This window comes from Protopterus annectens, chromosome 7.part0 (genome assembly GCF_019279795.1).
Source record: "Protopterus annectens isolate FY-2018-M chromosome 7.part0, PAN1.0, whole genome shotgun sequence".
Lineage (NCBI taxonomy): Eukaryota > Metazoa > Chordata > Ceratodontiformes > Protopteridae > Protopterus > Protopterus annectens.
Genome location: NC_056739.1, coordinates 95,834,224 through 95,852,347, shown reverse-complemented (window position 1 = coordinate 95,852,347; position 18,124 = coordinate 95,834,224). Strand labels below are relative to the sequence as shown.

General features: G+C 37.5%; 1 protein-coding gene across 2 annotated transcripts in view; it reads right to left on the bottom strand.

The window, feature by feature from the left end:
* The window catches only part of LAD1 (ladinin 1), a 1,049,893-nt gene that overhangs the window by 446,632 nt on the left and 585,137 nt on the right, over positions 1-18,124 (bottom strand). For both annotated transcript variants that reach the window (XM_044076520.1, XM_044076519.1), the window contains exon 5: positions 2,105-2,330. In XM_044076520.1, the coding sequence (XP_043932455.1) occupies positions 2,105-2,330 (226 nt within the window). The remainder of the gene's footprint in view (positions 1-2,104; positions 2,331-18,124) is intronic.

Below are 18,124 nucleotides of genomic sequence, written 5' to 3'. Positions count from 1 at the left end.
TTGCCCGTATAGCATGGATACAGCTGTGTTATACATGAACATGGTTACATATGTATACTTGACTGTTACTTACCTGTCACATTATTTAGTATATATTTGCCTTTATAGCATGGCTGCATATGTGTTATACATGAACAAGGCTCTACATATTTATAATCCAACATTACTTACCTGCTGAATTAATTAACATATGCCAGTGTAACATAATATATAGACTTGTTTGCTTGTACTCCCTTAATCCCCACCCAGCACAAACAGGATTTCCTGTCTCCAGTATCCTTGGATCTTATATTTACAAATCAACATCCATACATGAAAGTATTTGTCTCTGAAACCAGACACAATACAGAACTTTTCAGTCATAATACAGCATTACAAATGTAAATACTCCCTCAAAAGAGAAGTGTATTAAATGGAAATTTTACATATTAAGACCACATGTAGCACATTTGCACTATGTAAATATATATATATATATATATATATATATATATATATATATATATATATATAAAATATAAGGCACAGTGTCCGCATACATAAGATGCACACTTGTAACTTTGCCAAAGCAGAGGGCTTTCTCTGTGTTTCTGTGTGTCTGTGTAATTTGCACTTGTTAATTATAATTCTCATCAGCACTTGCTTTCGAACATCTTCATTTTTTTCTGGATGATGTTATTTTATAAGGAGGTTGTTTGCAGTGTAAAGATTTAATAATTCATATTGGCTCCCTCCCTGACTATATATTTTGTCAGGGAGAATAGTTTACACGTCTGTATCAGAAGTATCATTTTGATTTATTTATTCTTTTACTATAATTTCAACATGGGAGTATTTTTTCTACAGTAGTTTGTTATTTTCTTGGTGTATGGCACTTTTTTATGTGATCGACTAAGCTATGTGCAGACCTTCCTCTAGAACATTTTATTATGATTAATTTACTTTTTGTAAAGTGTAAAGGTTATTTTTTTTTCTAAAACTTCCTATGTTAATGAGTATAATCTGTGCAGATATTTTCTCCACACATGTCCCACCCGTATGGGTGTGCAGTCATCTCCCTGTTTTGGTTTCACACACTTCTTTCTCTGCTAGGATGAAGGCTGGACAATGGGTTTACTGGTTAACTTCGTAATATAGGTGTTTTGTTCTTAATGCCCTGTTTGTAATGCAGTTCCTTCTAGAATGAGTATGCAAATACCTGAATGGTTAGCGATTGGGACACATTTCTGACAGAAGCCTGTAAAAACTTCCAGGGAGCTGCTTCCCTCTACTGTTGAGCCATCTCATTGTATTTGCCACTGAGAGGAATAGTGTAGTGGAACTGAGGAATCCCCCAATTGGTTAGTGCTTCTTTCCTCAGTATCTCCCCACAACAGCCAGCCATATTTTACCAGTATTCTATTGCAGAGCTCAGAAGTACAAGCAAACACCATATCCCTGAGTCAGTGGGTACAATCACTGCAGGCATAAAGCTTGGGTTCTGTGATGTTCTTGTTAAACTAATAAATTGGACAGCTTTATGTTGTAGTCTTCATATACGGTGGCTATTTAGTTAGTGATCTTTGCTGAAGAGTTTGTCAGTTAAAGTACTCAAAAGTATGTTGGGGCCTGTGGTTAATAATACAGTAATTTCACTGAGTAGTACTGAGCTTAGTAGTGAGAGTCCAGAATAGTGTGGTACACAATGTGGTCACTACTGAGTTTGCGTACCTGCCTTTAGCAATGGTGTCATTCTTGTATCTTCCTTCCTCTGGCAATGAGTAACCTCTACAAATGATAACTTAAATGCTGCTGTTCATTGCTTGTGTGTAACAGTTAATATTCCACAGTGATGATATCTTATTCCTGCAGCTAAACTTAAATATACATTAGGTAACACACTTTTGACAGTCCTGAGAACATCTCTCCCTCTGTGCCTAAAGTGTGCAGTATGAAGAAGCAAGGCTTCCTGGTAAGCCACAAGAGAAGCTCTTCGCTGAAAACATACCTGATGTGCCAATGTCAGCAACATGCCTCTTGAATGAAAACGTAGTCCAGCGGTATGGCAGAATGACCCTTTCAGAGATGCTAGTTAGTTTTCTGTACAGTACTCATGAAAGCTTACCTTCTCTGTCTCCATCTGTGGTACATGGCTTCTTGCATCTCCTAATTGTGCCTGTTGGTCAGGACATCCGGAGTTTGCTGCCTGCACTGAAGATTTCAAATCCTCTTCTTTATCTGATTCTTTCTTGTTTGTAAGGTTGAATTCCAGATCACTATCTCTGATATCTTCCTGCTTTGAATTCTCTTTCCAGTTGTCTAAGTTTCTCTCCAGGGGCATTTTCAAGGAACTACAGCAGTTTCAAGGAAAGAAAATAAAAGTTATCTTTACTAAAGTATATTGAAAGGTAATGCATTAGCACCAGCTTAAATCCTTTCACTTGCCACGATACACTGGTAATTCCAGCACAGTATTTAGTTCTCATCAGCCTTTACTTATACTGGAAGTCAATGTTTGTATAAGGATTTTAAGGGTGTGTTTAACTAACACAGTGTTTCACGTTGCTTTGCAACTGATGTTTTATTTATCTTGTGTCTCACGAGAGAGCTTTCTGTCTTAATCACTGACTCATGCTTAAAAGTTCAAGAACTGAATTTGCAAAGTGTGTGGGGGGGTATTTTTATTGTGCAAGGGGAACCAATGTTAAATTTTTATGCTGGTTGTGCATTGCATATACTCTGCTTTTGCCTTGTTCAACAAGCAAAGTCATCTCCTTCCCTTTTCCTAGTTGTTTTTCATGTTATTCATCGAATCCCGTGGTGGCAATGTTAAATTTCAGTTCTGGTGAAAATTCTTTCTGGTATCATCAGATTTCACTTTTTGTAGATTCAGTTTTACTTCTTTTTATGTCCATGTCTGCATTCAAGAAAAAAAAAATGGGCATAACAGTGTGGACATGTATGGTTGTTTGTCTTTCGGCTTTTCCCGGTTAGGGGTCGCCACAGCGGAACTCCGGTCCACTAATGATTGGCAGTAGATTTTTACGGTGCCGAGTTACCAGCTTGACGCCCAACCTTAAATGAAGGCACACCCATTCACGCATGTCTTTCGGAATGCCACTCGACCGCGGGGAGGACATGCAGACTCCACACAGAAGGCACTCCCCACACTCCAGCCGAGAATCGAACGGGAGAACCTCTTGCTGTGATGCAACAACACTACTGCTGCACCACCGCGGATATATGTGGTCATGTATGGTATTGTTTGGAAAATTGTCACACTTTTTAATAAAGGGATATGGTATGGATTCATGAGGTATTATATTCATGATGTATCATGATATGTCTGACTTCCACTGCTAAAGCAGGGTCATTTAGTTGGTGGTGGGTCTGTGGTAGAAAATTTTTCCTTGCCCTTTACCAGACCCTGTGACTTTGACATTGAAAAATAAAGAGTTTGCTCCTCTTTGTTATTGTCTTGTTAAGCATTGGACTCCTTCAAGTATAAGATCATGGGAGGTTACTAGGCTATTGGCGCTGAGGCCCTTATTAAGCCTAGCCAAGAGTTTAGCCCATGTTTAGACAAATTAGCACCCGATGCCCCTGTCCAGCAGGGACATGCGTGGAATACCAAGGGTATATTTTCTGTTTCCCATCCAGTTAAGCAGGTTATGCTTAAAAAGGAGTAAAGAGGTACTCTGCTTGATGTGGAGAGGGAGTCTATTCCACAGATGGGGGAGTCTCTGGGACACAAATCTGTCCCGCCAATAAGTCTTGTTGATGTCGCAGACTAGGTTGAGGCCACGCGTGCGGGTTACTCGAGTGGAACTTCACTTGCGAATATGCAGCAATCCCATCAAGGTGGGGTCCGTGAATGCCTTGTATGCCAGAAAGAGGTCACCTCTGAGGAGTCTGTATGAAACCGAGTAGAGGGATAGGGCTTTTAGCCTATCTGTGTATGGTAGATGTTTGAGGCTCTGGATTCTCCTGGTGAGGAACCTCTGTGGTCTCTCCAGCTGCTGCATGTGCTTTGCGAGGTACATGCCGAAAGGGGCATTGTACTCAATAATGGGCCTTATAAGGGAAGAATACAGGGATGCTATGACCTCCTTGTTCCTGAACGAGATACCCTTATTTGTGAGGTGGGCCATGTAGAAGGATTTCCGTACAATGGAAGCAACATGGTGGTCAAAAGTCAGGTTGCTATCAATCTGGGTGCCCAAATCCCTCACGACTGATTGAGTTTGTAGGACTTAATTAATGTGATAATTTGTGGGGGCATTACTCTTCCCAAAGGGGGTGATGATTCATTTTTTGGTATTCAGCTTGAGGCCATATCTCTGGCACCAGTCATTTGTCTGAGTGAGACCCTCTTGGAGGATGTCCACATCACTAGGGGAATTAATGACAGCACCTGGCTTGCAGTCATCTGCAAACTTGGTCAGTTATAACCCACTGGTTTTGGCCTGCACCTTGGAAAAGTATATCCCAAATAACAGAGGCCCCAAGACCGAACCCTGGGGTACGCCACTTGTTAAAGGTCTACTGGTTCAGTTGGCTTCCCCTATTTTGAATATGTGGATTCTGTCAGTGAGCCAGTTTGCTACCCATCTGGTAACATATGGATTGATGTCTATTATGCCCATGTGGGGAATAGTGTCAAAGGCTTTGGCCAGGTCAAGATAGGGAGTGTGCACCATCTTCCCCTCATCCATGGCTTTGGTGACTGTCTCTAAGAAGCCAACCAAATTTAGCAGACGTGACCTCCCCTTGATGAAGCCAAACTGTGTGGGATCAAGTGTTTGGAGATTGCCAGTGTCCTTGCTGATGTGGTCCATGATAATCTGTTCCAGGGCCTTGCTGATCAGGCTAGTTAGGCTGATGGGTCTGTAATTTCCCAGATTGGTGGACACTCCACCTTTGTGTAAAGGGATGACAGTGGCTGTCCTCCACTCAGCTGCGATAAAGCCAGTACTCAGGCTTTGGTTGAATAGGGTGCCTAGTGGTGCTGCAGGTTCCTGCCTGAGTTCACGTAGGATGCAGTCTCGGGATGTTATTGGGTCCCATGAAGGCTGTATTTTTTGCCTTTGAGAGAGCAGTGATGACCTGTTCCATAGATATAAGGGTAAGGGGGCAGGTACTGGGGATGTCCTGATTTACTGATCGAGGGGACAGAGGGGTAAAGTTTTCGCTGAATCTATAATATGCGTCCGTCATAGGCCATCTGTCATGTGCAGTAGACATGCCCAGTAGGTCACACCTAATGAATAGACTTCACAATATCAATGTACCTAAACACTGAACTTGAAAACCTGAATCCAAAGAGAAAATCAAAACACCATATATGTATATCTATCTATCTATATAATGGTAACTAATGTTTTTTTCTCCACAGCCCCTGCTAATTATATATACCAACTCTGAGAATAGCGCAGCTGTGAATTAAGGACAAATCTCCACTCCCTGCTGCTCTGCGACCTCCCATGCAATGATGCCAGCAGAGTCAATCAAATGATTCTGGGATTAGTCCTACAGGCATTACAACATTCAGTATTATGAATATTCAACAGTGTAAACCACTGCCACCTAATATACCCTGGAGAATGCAGTACAAAATACGAACCAGGTAACCACAGAACTGTCAGCATATAAAACTTTTATTCAAGACAGACAGGATAAGCGCTTAAACACAAACTGTGCCTCATCAGATCCATCAGTACAAAAATTCTAAAGCCTTTATATATTGAAAGCAATGAACAACATCCAATAAACACATTAAAACAATTACTGATGCAAACTACGCTTTTTTTAAATCAGCTTTAAAGATATAGCAACATTAATTCCAGGCAGCTTATCTGCATGCAGCCTAACAATCCATTTGGTCTCAGCTATCTCAAGCCTGTTGTTAAAATCACCACCTCTCTTATCCATAGACACTACCTGTAATACTAAAAATTCAAAACTATGCCCTGGTTGCATGGAGATGTGTTTTGTTAGTGCATTAAGTGCATTCATACGTCTAATGTCACCTTGATGCTGTAGTATATGTTCCTTCAGCATCCTCACAGTCTTCCCTACATAAACAGAGGTGCAATTTCTACATTTAGCTAAGTATAGCAGGCATTTAGATCTGCAATCTGCATAAAATTTCGGTAAAAAAAGATATTCTAAGGTAGGGTGCTTAAATTCACCCTCATTAGAAATAAAGCTGCAGGCTTTAACAAGGTCTGCATGGATGGGTCCCAGCACGAGCAGAGCTTACATTAGGTTTCCGTGTGGTTTTATAGCACAATTGTCTTTTTAATGACAAGTTGTTCTTGAATGTAAAACTGGGCCTATCACCTACAATATCCTTGATCCTTTCATTAGTAAGTAAAACTGGCCAGTATTTGTTAACTATATCACATACCTGATGAATGTTATTCCCATATGTCAATGGTAATCTAAGTATATTATTAGTGCTATCAGATACAAGTTGGCGTTTGCTTTTGGTTTCACCTGTTTTTAAACTATTTGTGGAATAAAACTGCATGGACTGACTATCAACGTTTCCTGGCACTTATTCTACAGTTTATTGGTTTACAGAAGTGCTAGTGCCTTTTTTCTGTTATTAGTGCTATCAGTCCTATTAGAGAAAATGCTGGTACTAGATCAATTAAAAAAAGGTTTGCCTTTATCAGTACCATTGCATTAACTTCCCTTAAAGTTCTATCAAGAGCATCTGTTTTATACCCCCTATCAAGTAATTCTCTTTCAAGTTTGGAATTAGCCTCACGATATTCATTCTCATCTGTATGTAGTCTCGACATTCTTAAATATTGACCCTTAGTTATGTTATTAAAGACATGCTTTGGATGCATGCTTCTATGGTGCAATAATGCATTTTTTCTGCATGGTTTCCTAAAAAGGGAACTGGGAATAATACCATTGGCCAATGCTGACTTAGTATCCAAAAATTCTATGGAAGTCAATGAATAGTTCAATACAAACCTAAAGCATTCACTACTGGACTCAAGATATTGTACAAAATTCAATAAATCACATACTGGACCCTGCCACAACATAAAAATGTCGTCCATAAATCTTTTATAGTAAAAATGCTGTGCTGAATATTCATGCTGCGATAGGACTACTGTGCGCTCTCAGTCAGCCAACACAAGGTTGGCATAACTGTTAGCACATGGTGGCCCCATCACTACACCTATTTTCTGCTTATATATATTGTCTTTGAACATAAAAACATTGTTGCATAAAACTATTTCCATTAATGCACCTATACATTCAATGTGTTCAAAGGAATAATTAGTATTAACATGTAAAAACTTTTAAGAGATGTAATTCCTAAGTCATGGGGTATAATAGTGAAAAACATTTGAATATCCATGGCCACCAAAATCGTCCCAGCAAAAAAATTACCATGTATTCTCGCAAAATCACCTAAAGTACTTAAAAAATGCTCCGTATCTTTTAAAACTGCCAATGCCTCTTCCAATGGTTTTTTAAGTTGTTTTTCAATGTAAATAGATATAAATTCAGTTGCCCAACACCTGCCCGATACTGTAGGATGAAGGGGCGGATTGGAAAGTGACTTATGCACTTTCGGCAAACCATGGATAGTTGGAATTAATGGTTCTAGTACAAGCATAAAGTCATAATGCTTACCTATTACTTCATCCAATAACATTTCAAACAACTGACTGTGTATCCTATTGATGATATACTTTAACCTAATACTTTAATAGGTTAAGGTATCATTAAGCATCTCTAACATATTTGCTTCATAAGAAACAGCATCCAAAACTACAACAGAGTGCCCGCTGGGCATATAGCTAATGCATCATTCATTCTTAACTGTTTCAGTGCAACAAATTCATCCCTAGTAGTATTATAAAAATTATTTTTGTTTAAATTCAAACAGTTCCTTTTCAATCGTTCTTACAAAAGTATCAAGCGTTGATGGTAATTGTGGAACAAATAAACTAGAGCATTTCATGTTGTTAGAGACTGTTCGTTGTTCACTAAATGCTAATTTCAATGCATATTCCTGGCGAAAAGTTTAATATCTAAAATCACGTCTTTTAATTGTACGGAACGTGAGGGCACAAAACTTAGCCCTTTATCTAGCAGACTTACTTGTGCCGGTGTTAGAGTCAAGGAAAATAAATTATAAACTAGCATGCTGTCTTCCTTCGATTTGATTCCTCCATGATGTGCTCACTCTCCAGAGACGGCTTCCACCTCTTGCGTCCTTGACTGAAGCTCCGCCCTCTGCCCAATTGCTGTGGTAGTCTGAAAGGGGCTGGAAAATTTGAAAAAACAGTATCTAAGGATATCGCTGTGTTAATATCCTTAGGTCTAGCCCCACTGGATGACAAACTAATTTGTTCAGCCATGGGAGTGTGCAGTCCTGTAGTGTTGGACGTCTCAGCAGATATAACACGCTCAACAGTTGCTAATACTTGAGAAGTAGCTGTTAGTGGCTGAGGACTCGAACACTGCTGTAAATCAGCAGCTGCAACATACATTTGTTCATTGGATAAGTTCACTGTCTGTTTGGACCCTCTAGGCCATACAAAAATATGGCCTTTCTTGAAATCAGCCATATCCCTTTCGAGCTTTTTTTTTAATCATCTGTTGTCTATCATCATATGCCAAAATTTTCAGTAACATTTTATCTATCTCAGCCAAATGTACTGCTTCATTGAATTTCGTGTGTACCTCATTCTGCAGTTTATCCATTTTGTCTGCCAACTCCTTTTCTTGCGGTGCAAAAAACTCATTCAGCAGTCTCATATAGCTAAAGCTCAGTTCACTATTAACCAATTGCCACTGTTTAAGCAGTTCAGGAAAGGTATTGCCATACGTTGGCATGCGGAGAACCCGCAAACAACTTGGTACTACCTTATAATGCAAGCAAGCCTCCATGTGGAGGCGTTACCACTGCAGTCTTTTCAATTAAAAAAGTTACCTTTATCCTACTGGGTGACCTTTGACTGATTTGGGTATTTCTTCTTACTTGGACATCTGTTTCTTTATATACACTTCAGCACATGGCTGAACAAATAGACATTGAATTGAATTATCGACCTGTTAGAGAGATGTCTAACCAGCAATGTTTCAAGCAAATGCTTAGTATGGAAGCTAATCCTTTGCTGAGATGTACTTTTTTGAATAAACCGCCCGTTTTGGAACCTTGTGACTGGGGTATGTTTAAAAATCTGCTCAGAGACTTTGAGAATGGACTTTTTAAATTGAAAAGACTGCAGTGGCAATGCCTCCACATGGAGGCTAGCTTGCATTATAAAGTAGTACCAAGAGGTTTGCGGGTTCTCTGCATGCCAACGTATGGCAATACCTTTCTTGAACTACTTAAACAGTGGCAATTGCTTAATATTGAACTGAGCTTTAGCTGTATGGGACTGCTGAATTAGTTTTTTGCACCACCAGAAAAGGAGTTGACAGACAAAATGGATAAACTGCAGAATGAGTTACACACAAAATTCAATGAAGCAGTACATTTGGCTGAGATAGATAAGGTGTTACTGAACATTTTGGCATATGATGATAGACAACTGATGATAAAAAAGGAAGCTTGAAAGAGATATGGCAGATTTCAAGAAAGCCCATATTTTTGTATGGCCTAGAGTGTCCGAACGGACAGTGAACTTATCCAATGACAAATGTATGTTGCAGCTGCTGATTTACAGCAGCGTCCGAGTCCTCAGCCACTAATAGCTACTTCTCAGGTTTTAGCAACTGTTGAGCGTGTTATATCTGCTGAGACGTCCAACACTACAGGACTGCACATTCCCATGGCTGAACGAATTAGTTTGTCATCCAGTGGGGGTAGACCTAAGGATATTAACACATTGATATCCTTAGATACTTTTTTTTGAAATTTTACAGCCCCTTTCAGACTACCACAGCAATTGGGTAGGGGCAGAGCTTCAGTCAAGGACACAAGAGTTGGAGGCCGTCTCTGGAGAGCGAGCATGTTATGGAGGAATCAAATCGAAAGTAGACAGCACATTAGTTTATAATTTATCTTCCTTGACTCTAACACCAGCACAAGTAAGTCTGCTAAATAAAGGGCTCATTTTTGTGTCCTCACTTTCCATACAATTAGAAGATGTGTTTTTAGATATTAAACCTTTCGCCAGGAATATTGCATTGAAATTAGCATTTGGTGAACAACAAACAGTCTCTAACAACATGAAACACTCTAGTTTATTTGTTCCAGAATTGCCACCAACGCTTGATACTTTTGTAAGAACTATTGAAAAGGAACTGTTTGAATTTAATTTCAACAAAAATAATTTTTATAATACTACTAGGGATGAATTTTTTGCACTGAAACAGTTAAGAATGAATGATGCATTAGCTATATGCCCAGCTGATAAAGGGGGGCTCTGTTGCAGTTTTGGATGCTGTTTCTTATGAAACAAATATGTTAGAGATGCTTAATTATACCTTAACCTATTAAAGTACTATACAGGTTAAAGTACATCATCAATAGGATACACAGTTGCATGAAATGTTATTGGATGAAGTAATAGCTAAGCCTTTGTATGACTTTATGCTTGTACTAGAACCATTAATACCAACTATCCATGGTTTGCCGAAAGTGCATAAGTCACTTTCCAATCTGCCCCTTCATCCTATAGTATCTGGCAGAGGTTGGGCAACTGAATTTATATGTATTTACATTGAAAATCAACTTTAAAAAGCATTGGAAGAGGCATCTGCAGTTTTAAAAGATACTGAGCATTTTTTAAGTACTTTAGGTGATTTTATGAGAATACATGGTAATTTTTTTGATGGGACAATTTTGGTGACCATGGATATTCAAACGCTTTTCACTATTATACCCCATGACTTGGGAATTATGTCTCTTAAAAGTTTTTACATGTTAATACTAATTATTCCTTTGAACACATTGTATGTATAGGTGCATTAATCAAAATTGTTTTATGCAACAATGTTTTTATGTTCAAAGACAATATATATATATATATATATATATATATAAGGAGAAAATACGTGTAGCGATTGGGACACAGTATGCTAACAGTTATGCCAACCTTGTGTTGGCTGACTGGGAGCGCACGGTAGTCCTATCGCAGCATGAATATTCAGCACAGCTTATTTACTATAAAATATTTGTGGATGACATTTTTATGTTGTGGCAGGGTCCAGTATGTGATTTATTGAATTTTGTACAATATCTTGAATCCAGTAGTGAATGTTTTAAGTTTATATTGAACTATTCATTGACTTCCACAGAATTTTTGGATACTAAGATAACACTGCCCAATGGTATCATTCCCAGTTCCCTTTTTAGGAAACCATCTAGAAAAAAATGCATTATTGCTCCATAGAAGCATGCATCCAAAGCATGTCTATAATAACATAACTAAGGGTAAATATTTAAGAACGTCGAGACTACATACAGATGAGAATGAATATCATGAGGCTACATCCAAATTTGAAAGAGAATTACTTGATAGGGGGTATAAAACAGATGCTCTTGATAGAACTTTAAGGGAAGTTAATGCAATGCGTACTGATAAAGGCAAACCTTTTTTTAATTGATCTAGTACCAGCATTTTCTCTAATAGGACTGATAGCACTAATAATATACTTAGATTACCATTGACATATGGGAATAATATTCATCAGGTATGTGATATAGTTAACAAATACGGGCCAGTTTTACTTACTGATGAAAGGATCAAGGATATTGTAGGTGATAGGCCCAGTTTTACATTCAAGAACAACTTGTCATTAAAAAGACAGTTGTGCTATAAAACCGCACAGATACCTAATGTAAGCTCTGCTCATGCTGGGATCCATCCGTGCAGACTTTGTAAAGCCTGCAGCTTTATTTCTAATGAGGCTGAATTTAAGCACCCTACCTTAGAATATATTTTTTTACCGAGAGGTTATGCAGATTGCACATCTAAAGGTCTGATATACTTAGCTAAATGTAGAAAATGCACCTCATTTTATGTAGGGAAGACTATGAGGATGCTGAAGGAACGCATACTACAGCATCAAGGTGACATTAGATGTATGAATGCACTTAATGCATTAGCAAAACACATCTCCATGCAACCAGGGCTCAGTTTTGAATTTTTAGTATTACAGTTAGTGTCTATGGATCAGAGAGGTGGTGATTTTAACAATAGGCTTGAGATAGATGAGACCAAATGGATTGTTAGGCTGCAGGTAGAAAAGCTGCCTGGAATTAATGCTGTTGCATCTTTAAAGATGATTTTAAAAAAGCGTAGTTTGCATCAGTAATTGTTTTAATGCTTTTATTGGATGTTGTTAATTGCTTTCAATATATAAAGGCTTTAGAATTTTTGTATTGATGGATCTGATGAAGCACAGTTTGTGTGAAACCACTTATCCTGTCTGTCTTGAATAAAAGTTTTATATGCTGACAGTCCTGGTGGTTACCTGGTTTGTATTTTTTACTGCAGTTACCTTTATCCTACTGGGCGACCTTTGGCTGATTTGGGTATTTTTCCTTACTTAGATACACTGGAGAATGTTATCTTCAATGCCGTACATGTACTGTACACTAAAGGGCACCTCTGCTTCCGTTGGTGTACACTGAATTACATCTGTAACACTGTAGTGTACACTCAGTGTGCATTGGAGGACACCTTTCCTTAGTAGTGTACATTGTTACATAGGACAGCTGTATCCCCAGTGATGCACAATCAGTGCACACTGGGTGACAGTCCTATCTGCAGTAGTGTACATTGGAGAACATCTCAATCCCGAGTAGATTGTACTCAGTCTATGTTGGAGGATAGATACATCACTAGTAGTGTACTGTCAGTTTTGATTGGAGGACAGCTTTATCCTCAGTGGTACACAGTTGGTGTACATTGGTACATGACTGTGAGTCCAGTGGTGTACATTCAGTGTTCATTGTAGGGCAACTTTGTTTCCAGTACCACATTCTAAGTATGCATTAGAGCTGTCTTACAATATACACACTGAGGGTTCAGTGATGGGGATACAGCTGGTCTCTGTCTCCAATAGTATACATTCACTGTACATCAAAAGAAAGTTCTGTTCCCACTGATATGCACACAGTGTACACTGGAGTGCAGCTATATCACCTGTGAACATTGTAGGACACCTCTATCCCACCTGTTGTATACTTAGTGTAAACTAGAGGACACCTCTAACCCCAGTGGTGTATTAGTGTATACATAGGTGTACACTTAGTGTGCATTGAAGAATACCTGTTTCTCCACTTATGTACATCTAATGTACATTAGATTGCATCTGTATTCCCAGTGATGTACACTTTCTATAGGTGTACACTAAGAGTACAGTAGAGGACAGCTGTACCACAATGCTGTATATTTAATGCTCAATGAAGGACATGTCTGTCTTGTGTACACTGGAGAGCACTTGTTGTATACCTAGTATACACTGGATGACCCTCTAATTTAAGTGGTATATACATAGGGCACACTGGAACAGATATATATCACAAATATTATCCATTTAGTATACTCTGGAGGACCGTTCTTTCTATAGTTGGGTATAATCATTGTTGATAGAAATTTTGTCACATGCAATGCACTTTGAAGGAAATTGTATTCCAAAAGATGTTCACTCAGTGTGCGTTACAGGAAACATCATTTGTGATGTGTGGTTACTATACTACTACTACTACTGCTGACACTGACACTACTTCTGCTACCACTGCTGCTTCTACTACTACTACTGCTACTACTACTACTGCTGCTTCCACTACTACTGATACTACTTCTACTGCTACTGCTTCTACCACTACTACTACTGCTGCTGCTTCTACTGCTGCTGCTACTACTACTGCTGCTTTTACCACTACAACTACTACTACTACTACCGCTACTACTACCCTGGTGCTTCTATTACTACTGATACTACTACCACTACTGCTGCTTCTACTGCTGCTTTTACCAGTACAACTACTACTATTACTACCACTGCTTCTTCTACTGCCACTGCTGCTACTACCACTGCTGCTTCGACTACAACTGCTACTGCTACTACTGCTTCTACTACTACTGCTACTACTACCACTGCTGCTTTTGCTATTACTGATACTGCTACTACTACTGCTAATTCTACTACTACCACTGCTGCTTCTGCTACTACTGCTATTACTACCATTGCTACTTCTGCTACTACCACTGCAACTGCTGCTACCGCTACTACTATATCAGTTGTGCTGTCAAAGTGGGAATAGACCATGGCTGCATGAATACAGTATTTGGTGTAGCATAAATTAACTTGCAATGAAGTAAGCAATAGCTAATTCATGTGCTTATGAAGACCTACATGAACATTTACAAGTTACTAGACAATAAAATCAAGAAATGTATATTAGCATTCTGTATACCAGAATGATACCAGATCTAAATTCATTAAATCATTAGGCATTTAGCATTGAGTGCAGTCATAAGAAAAACAGGTCTTAAATGGGTCTTTAAAGATCTTTTCAGAAGTTCTGCAGGTAGCTGCAGAGGTACACTTGCCAAGTTAGTAAAATAGTGAATTCAGTAGATGAGGATCCTAGGAGAAAAAGCACATTTAGTAGAACTTTAGTAGAACTTAGCATTTTCTTTATAGATTATGTGAATGGTCTAGCACACATTATGAGGAATATGCTATACTAGTGATGGATGTAGCATCACGCTTTACTTGCATTCCTAACACAATGGGCATTGACTTTGTGAGACTCTTTTTGAGTTAGTATTCTGAGTACAATAATGATAAGATATACTTAATCTGTACTCTTTTAGAAATTATTTTAGAACATAATGCATTTATGTTTACTGACAAGTTTTACGTACTGTGCACAGGGGTTGCCATGGGCACCATGTGCGCTAATAGTTATGCTAATATTGTCTTGGCAGAATAGGAATCTAAACATGTGTTTAACAGCAATAACATCTTCTCAAGGTTCATTCTACACTATGGCTGATTTGCGGACGACATATTTTTTGTATGGGGTAACACATATGAAACACTATGTGAGTTTGTACAATATTTGAATAATACCACTAGTTTTCTTTGGTTTACATTTGAACATTCGTACAAACAGATTTGTTTTTTGGATGTTAATATGATTAAAACACCTGGGGGCATAGATACTAAGTTGTATAGTAAACCCTGTAAAACTAACAATGTTATACATGCCAAGAGCATGCATCCTAAACATGTCAAGCGTAACGTCTTAAAAGGTCAGTTTTTTAGATCTGCACAGCTACAATCAAGGGGCACTGATATGTATGAATCCTTTGGCACTCTAGCTGCAAATTATGAAAAAAGAGGTAATAATGAGACTGAGATTACAGTGGCACAAAAAAAATGTAAAGAGGTATTGGGTAGTTTACCCTCTTTTTGTTTTAAGAATCATCCATTTATTAAAAAGATGGTATGCTATAAGCCACTTTTGCAGTCACAATCCAGTCTTAACATATGTAGGGTTGGTACTTTTCCCTGTCACTAGTGTAATATGTGCAGATACATTAGAACAGAAGACCAATTTATGCATCCAGATACTCTACGTATTTATGACATTAATGTTTATGCAAACTGTAATACATGTAATTTATTTTATTTAGTCTCCTGTGAAATCTGTAGAGTATTCTATGTTGCTAAGACCAACCGCAGTCTGACGGACTGTACCAGAGAACATCTTTACTGCATGACCAATTTATGCATCCAGATACTGAACGTATTTATGATATTAATGTTTATGCAAACTGTAATACATGTAATTTAGTTTATTTAGTCTCCTGTGAAATTTGTACAGTATGTAAGACCAACCACTGTCTGAGGGACTGTACCAGATTACATCTTTACTGCATAAGTAAGTTAGATAATAAAATAAAAGAATAATAATACCCCAAACAACTGAAGGTCACTCGATTCAACAGTAGAACGATAAAATAAACAAAATCAAGTGGTGGACACTTGATTTTGTTTATTTTAAGTTAGATAATAAGAATGCTCTCTCTAAGCATATTAACCATGCTAGGAATAATCATTACTTGAAATTTATGGTCTTGGAGATTTGTAAGATTGATCCACAGGGAGGTGATATCAGAACACGTACAGAGTATGTGTGGAAATTAAATGGATGACTATTTTGCAGGCAACTAAAGGGAAAGGGTTAAATGCGTTTATACCCATTAAACCCTTACTGAAGTCACATGGCTTAAATAATTAGCCTATAAAAGGAAAGTGTATTGCATATTTAATTTAGATCTGATGAAGTACTTGTATTGAGTACGAAAGGAGTTATCTTGTTTTTATTTCATGTTTTATTAAAGTTTCTTATGTTATATCTGCCTACAGGTTTTGTTGATTTTTATTTTAAATGAAACTCAAAGTAGTAATGTAAGACTGTGCATTTATGCACCTATATAAAATTAGTTTTAACTGTTGAACTTTTTATATTTTGTTTTGTGACCCTTAGATTTTAACATACTGTTCTGTGAGTGAAACTCCACCCACTGTCTCACCATAACCTTTTCTCTAGCTGACATCATTTATCTTTCCAGCAATAATGAATGCTGCAAGAATTTATAATTACTGTCTACAGTTTTTTATGTCTTTTTGGATACATAGTAAACTGTAAATACAACAAATTGATAGCAATGTATTTAATTCAACCTGCTGGACTAGCTGTAATCTGAGTTGATGTGCTTGGCAATCTGCCATCTCTGTACAAAACATATACAGTCTTAAACTGATTACATAATGTACTCTTTTTTATATAAGATCTGAATTTTTAACTGTAGCATTGACTTTAAATGTTGCATGTTTACAATGCAGCATTGACTTTAAATGTTACATGCTGTAAATTAGCAACCATTATTTTGTATCTGTCTACATTACAATATTGTTTATGCATTGCAACACTTTAATACAAAACTCTTGACTAATGACTGCTAAACAAACAGTAATACAAAAAATTAATTTGCCAACTGTAACTGCAAACCTTTTAGTCTGCTAATCAGTTTGACTGTTAGTTCTGATATACCTTACAAGACATAGAGGCATACAGTTACCCTTTTTTCCTAACTGACTGCGCCCAATATGTCTTTCTGAGCACTTCAGCTATGTCAGCCGAACTGGAATTTATTCTATATTTAACCCATAAATCTGCATGTTTCTGTTGTAACCAATTATCTAAAATCTGTACATTTGCACAAATCTTGTCAATGAAGTATAACTCTAATGAAATGTTTATGTCTAGTATAGAGCTGCTATATTTTAAACTGTTAGCTGGTGTAATCTTTGACTTTTTAAATTTTGATAAAACCGCATTTATGTCTAAAGATCTATGTGTAACTGAAGTTAATTTGTCTGTAAACAATAAAATATTATTTATTTTAACCTTAAATGACAGATTAATGCTCAGATCTTTACAAATAGCTATGGAATGCATTCTTTTACTTAGTACTGAAGTCTGTTTTTCAGTTTGTCTGAAATATACTTTATTTAAATATGCACTCTTATTCCTTTTATCTCCCTTCAGTGCAAACATTGCACTTGATTCTGCAAATAAGAAACTAGATGATGTAATGTGAACTTGAGACATTGCTCCCATGTTATTTGTTGACATTTGTGTGTTTAATACTGCAACATACTTCTGAATTTTGAATTGTATGTATTACATTCTGAACATCTGTACATGAAACTATAGTACAACTGAAATTATTATGTAGAATTGCATGTGCTGAAGCATGTACGTTTAAATATGAGACCATACTAACTTCTGAGTCATTAGCTTGCTTCTGTGATAAACCTTTTGCGTTTAGACATATTTAACATTTTTGAACTAATAATCTCTAACTTTAAGAGAACATTTTTAAACTTAAACAAAAAATGTACTGACATTTTAATTGTAGCAGTATTACTTGACATGTTTACATGCAAATGACTTTAACCGATTAATTTAAACTTTTTTGAACTGTTAACTAAAAGGTGCATATAAAGTCTCATATAACTTTATGGTCTTGGAAGATTGTGATCCATCATCTGTAGCTTATTAACCTTTTTCTTGCTTTTTGGCTGTGTGGTGTCACACTGGAAACATGAAAGTCTGTGGCGATAGCTG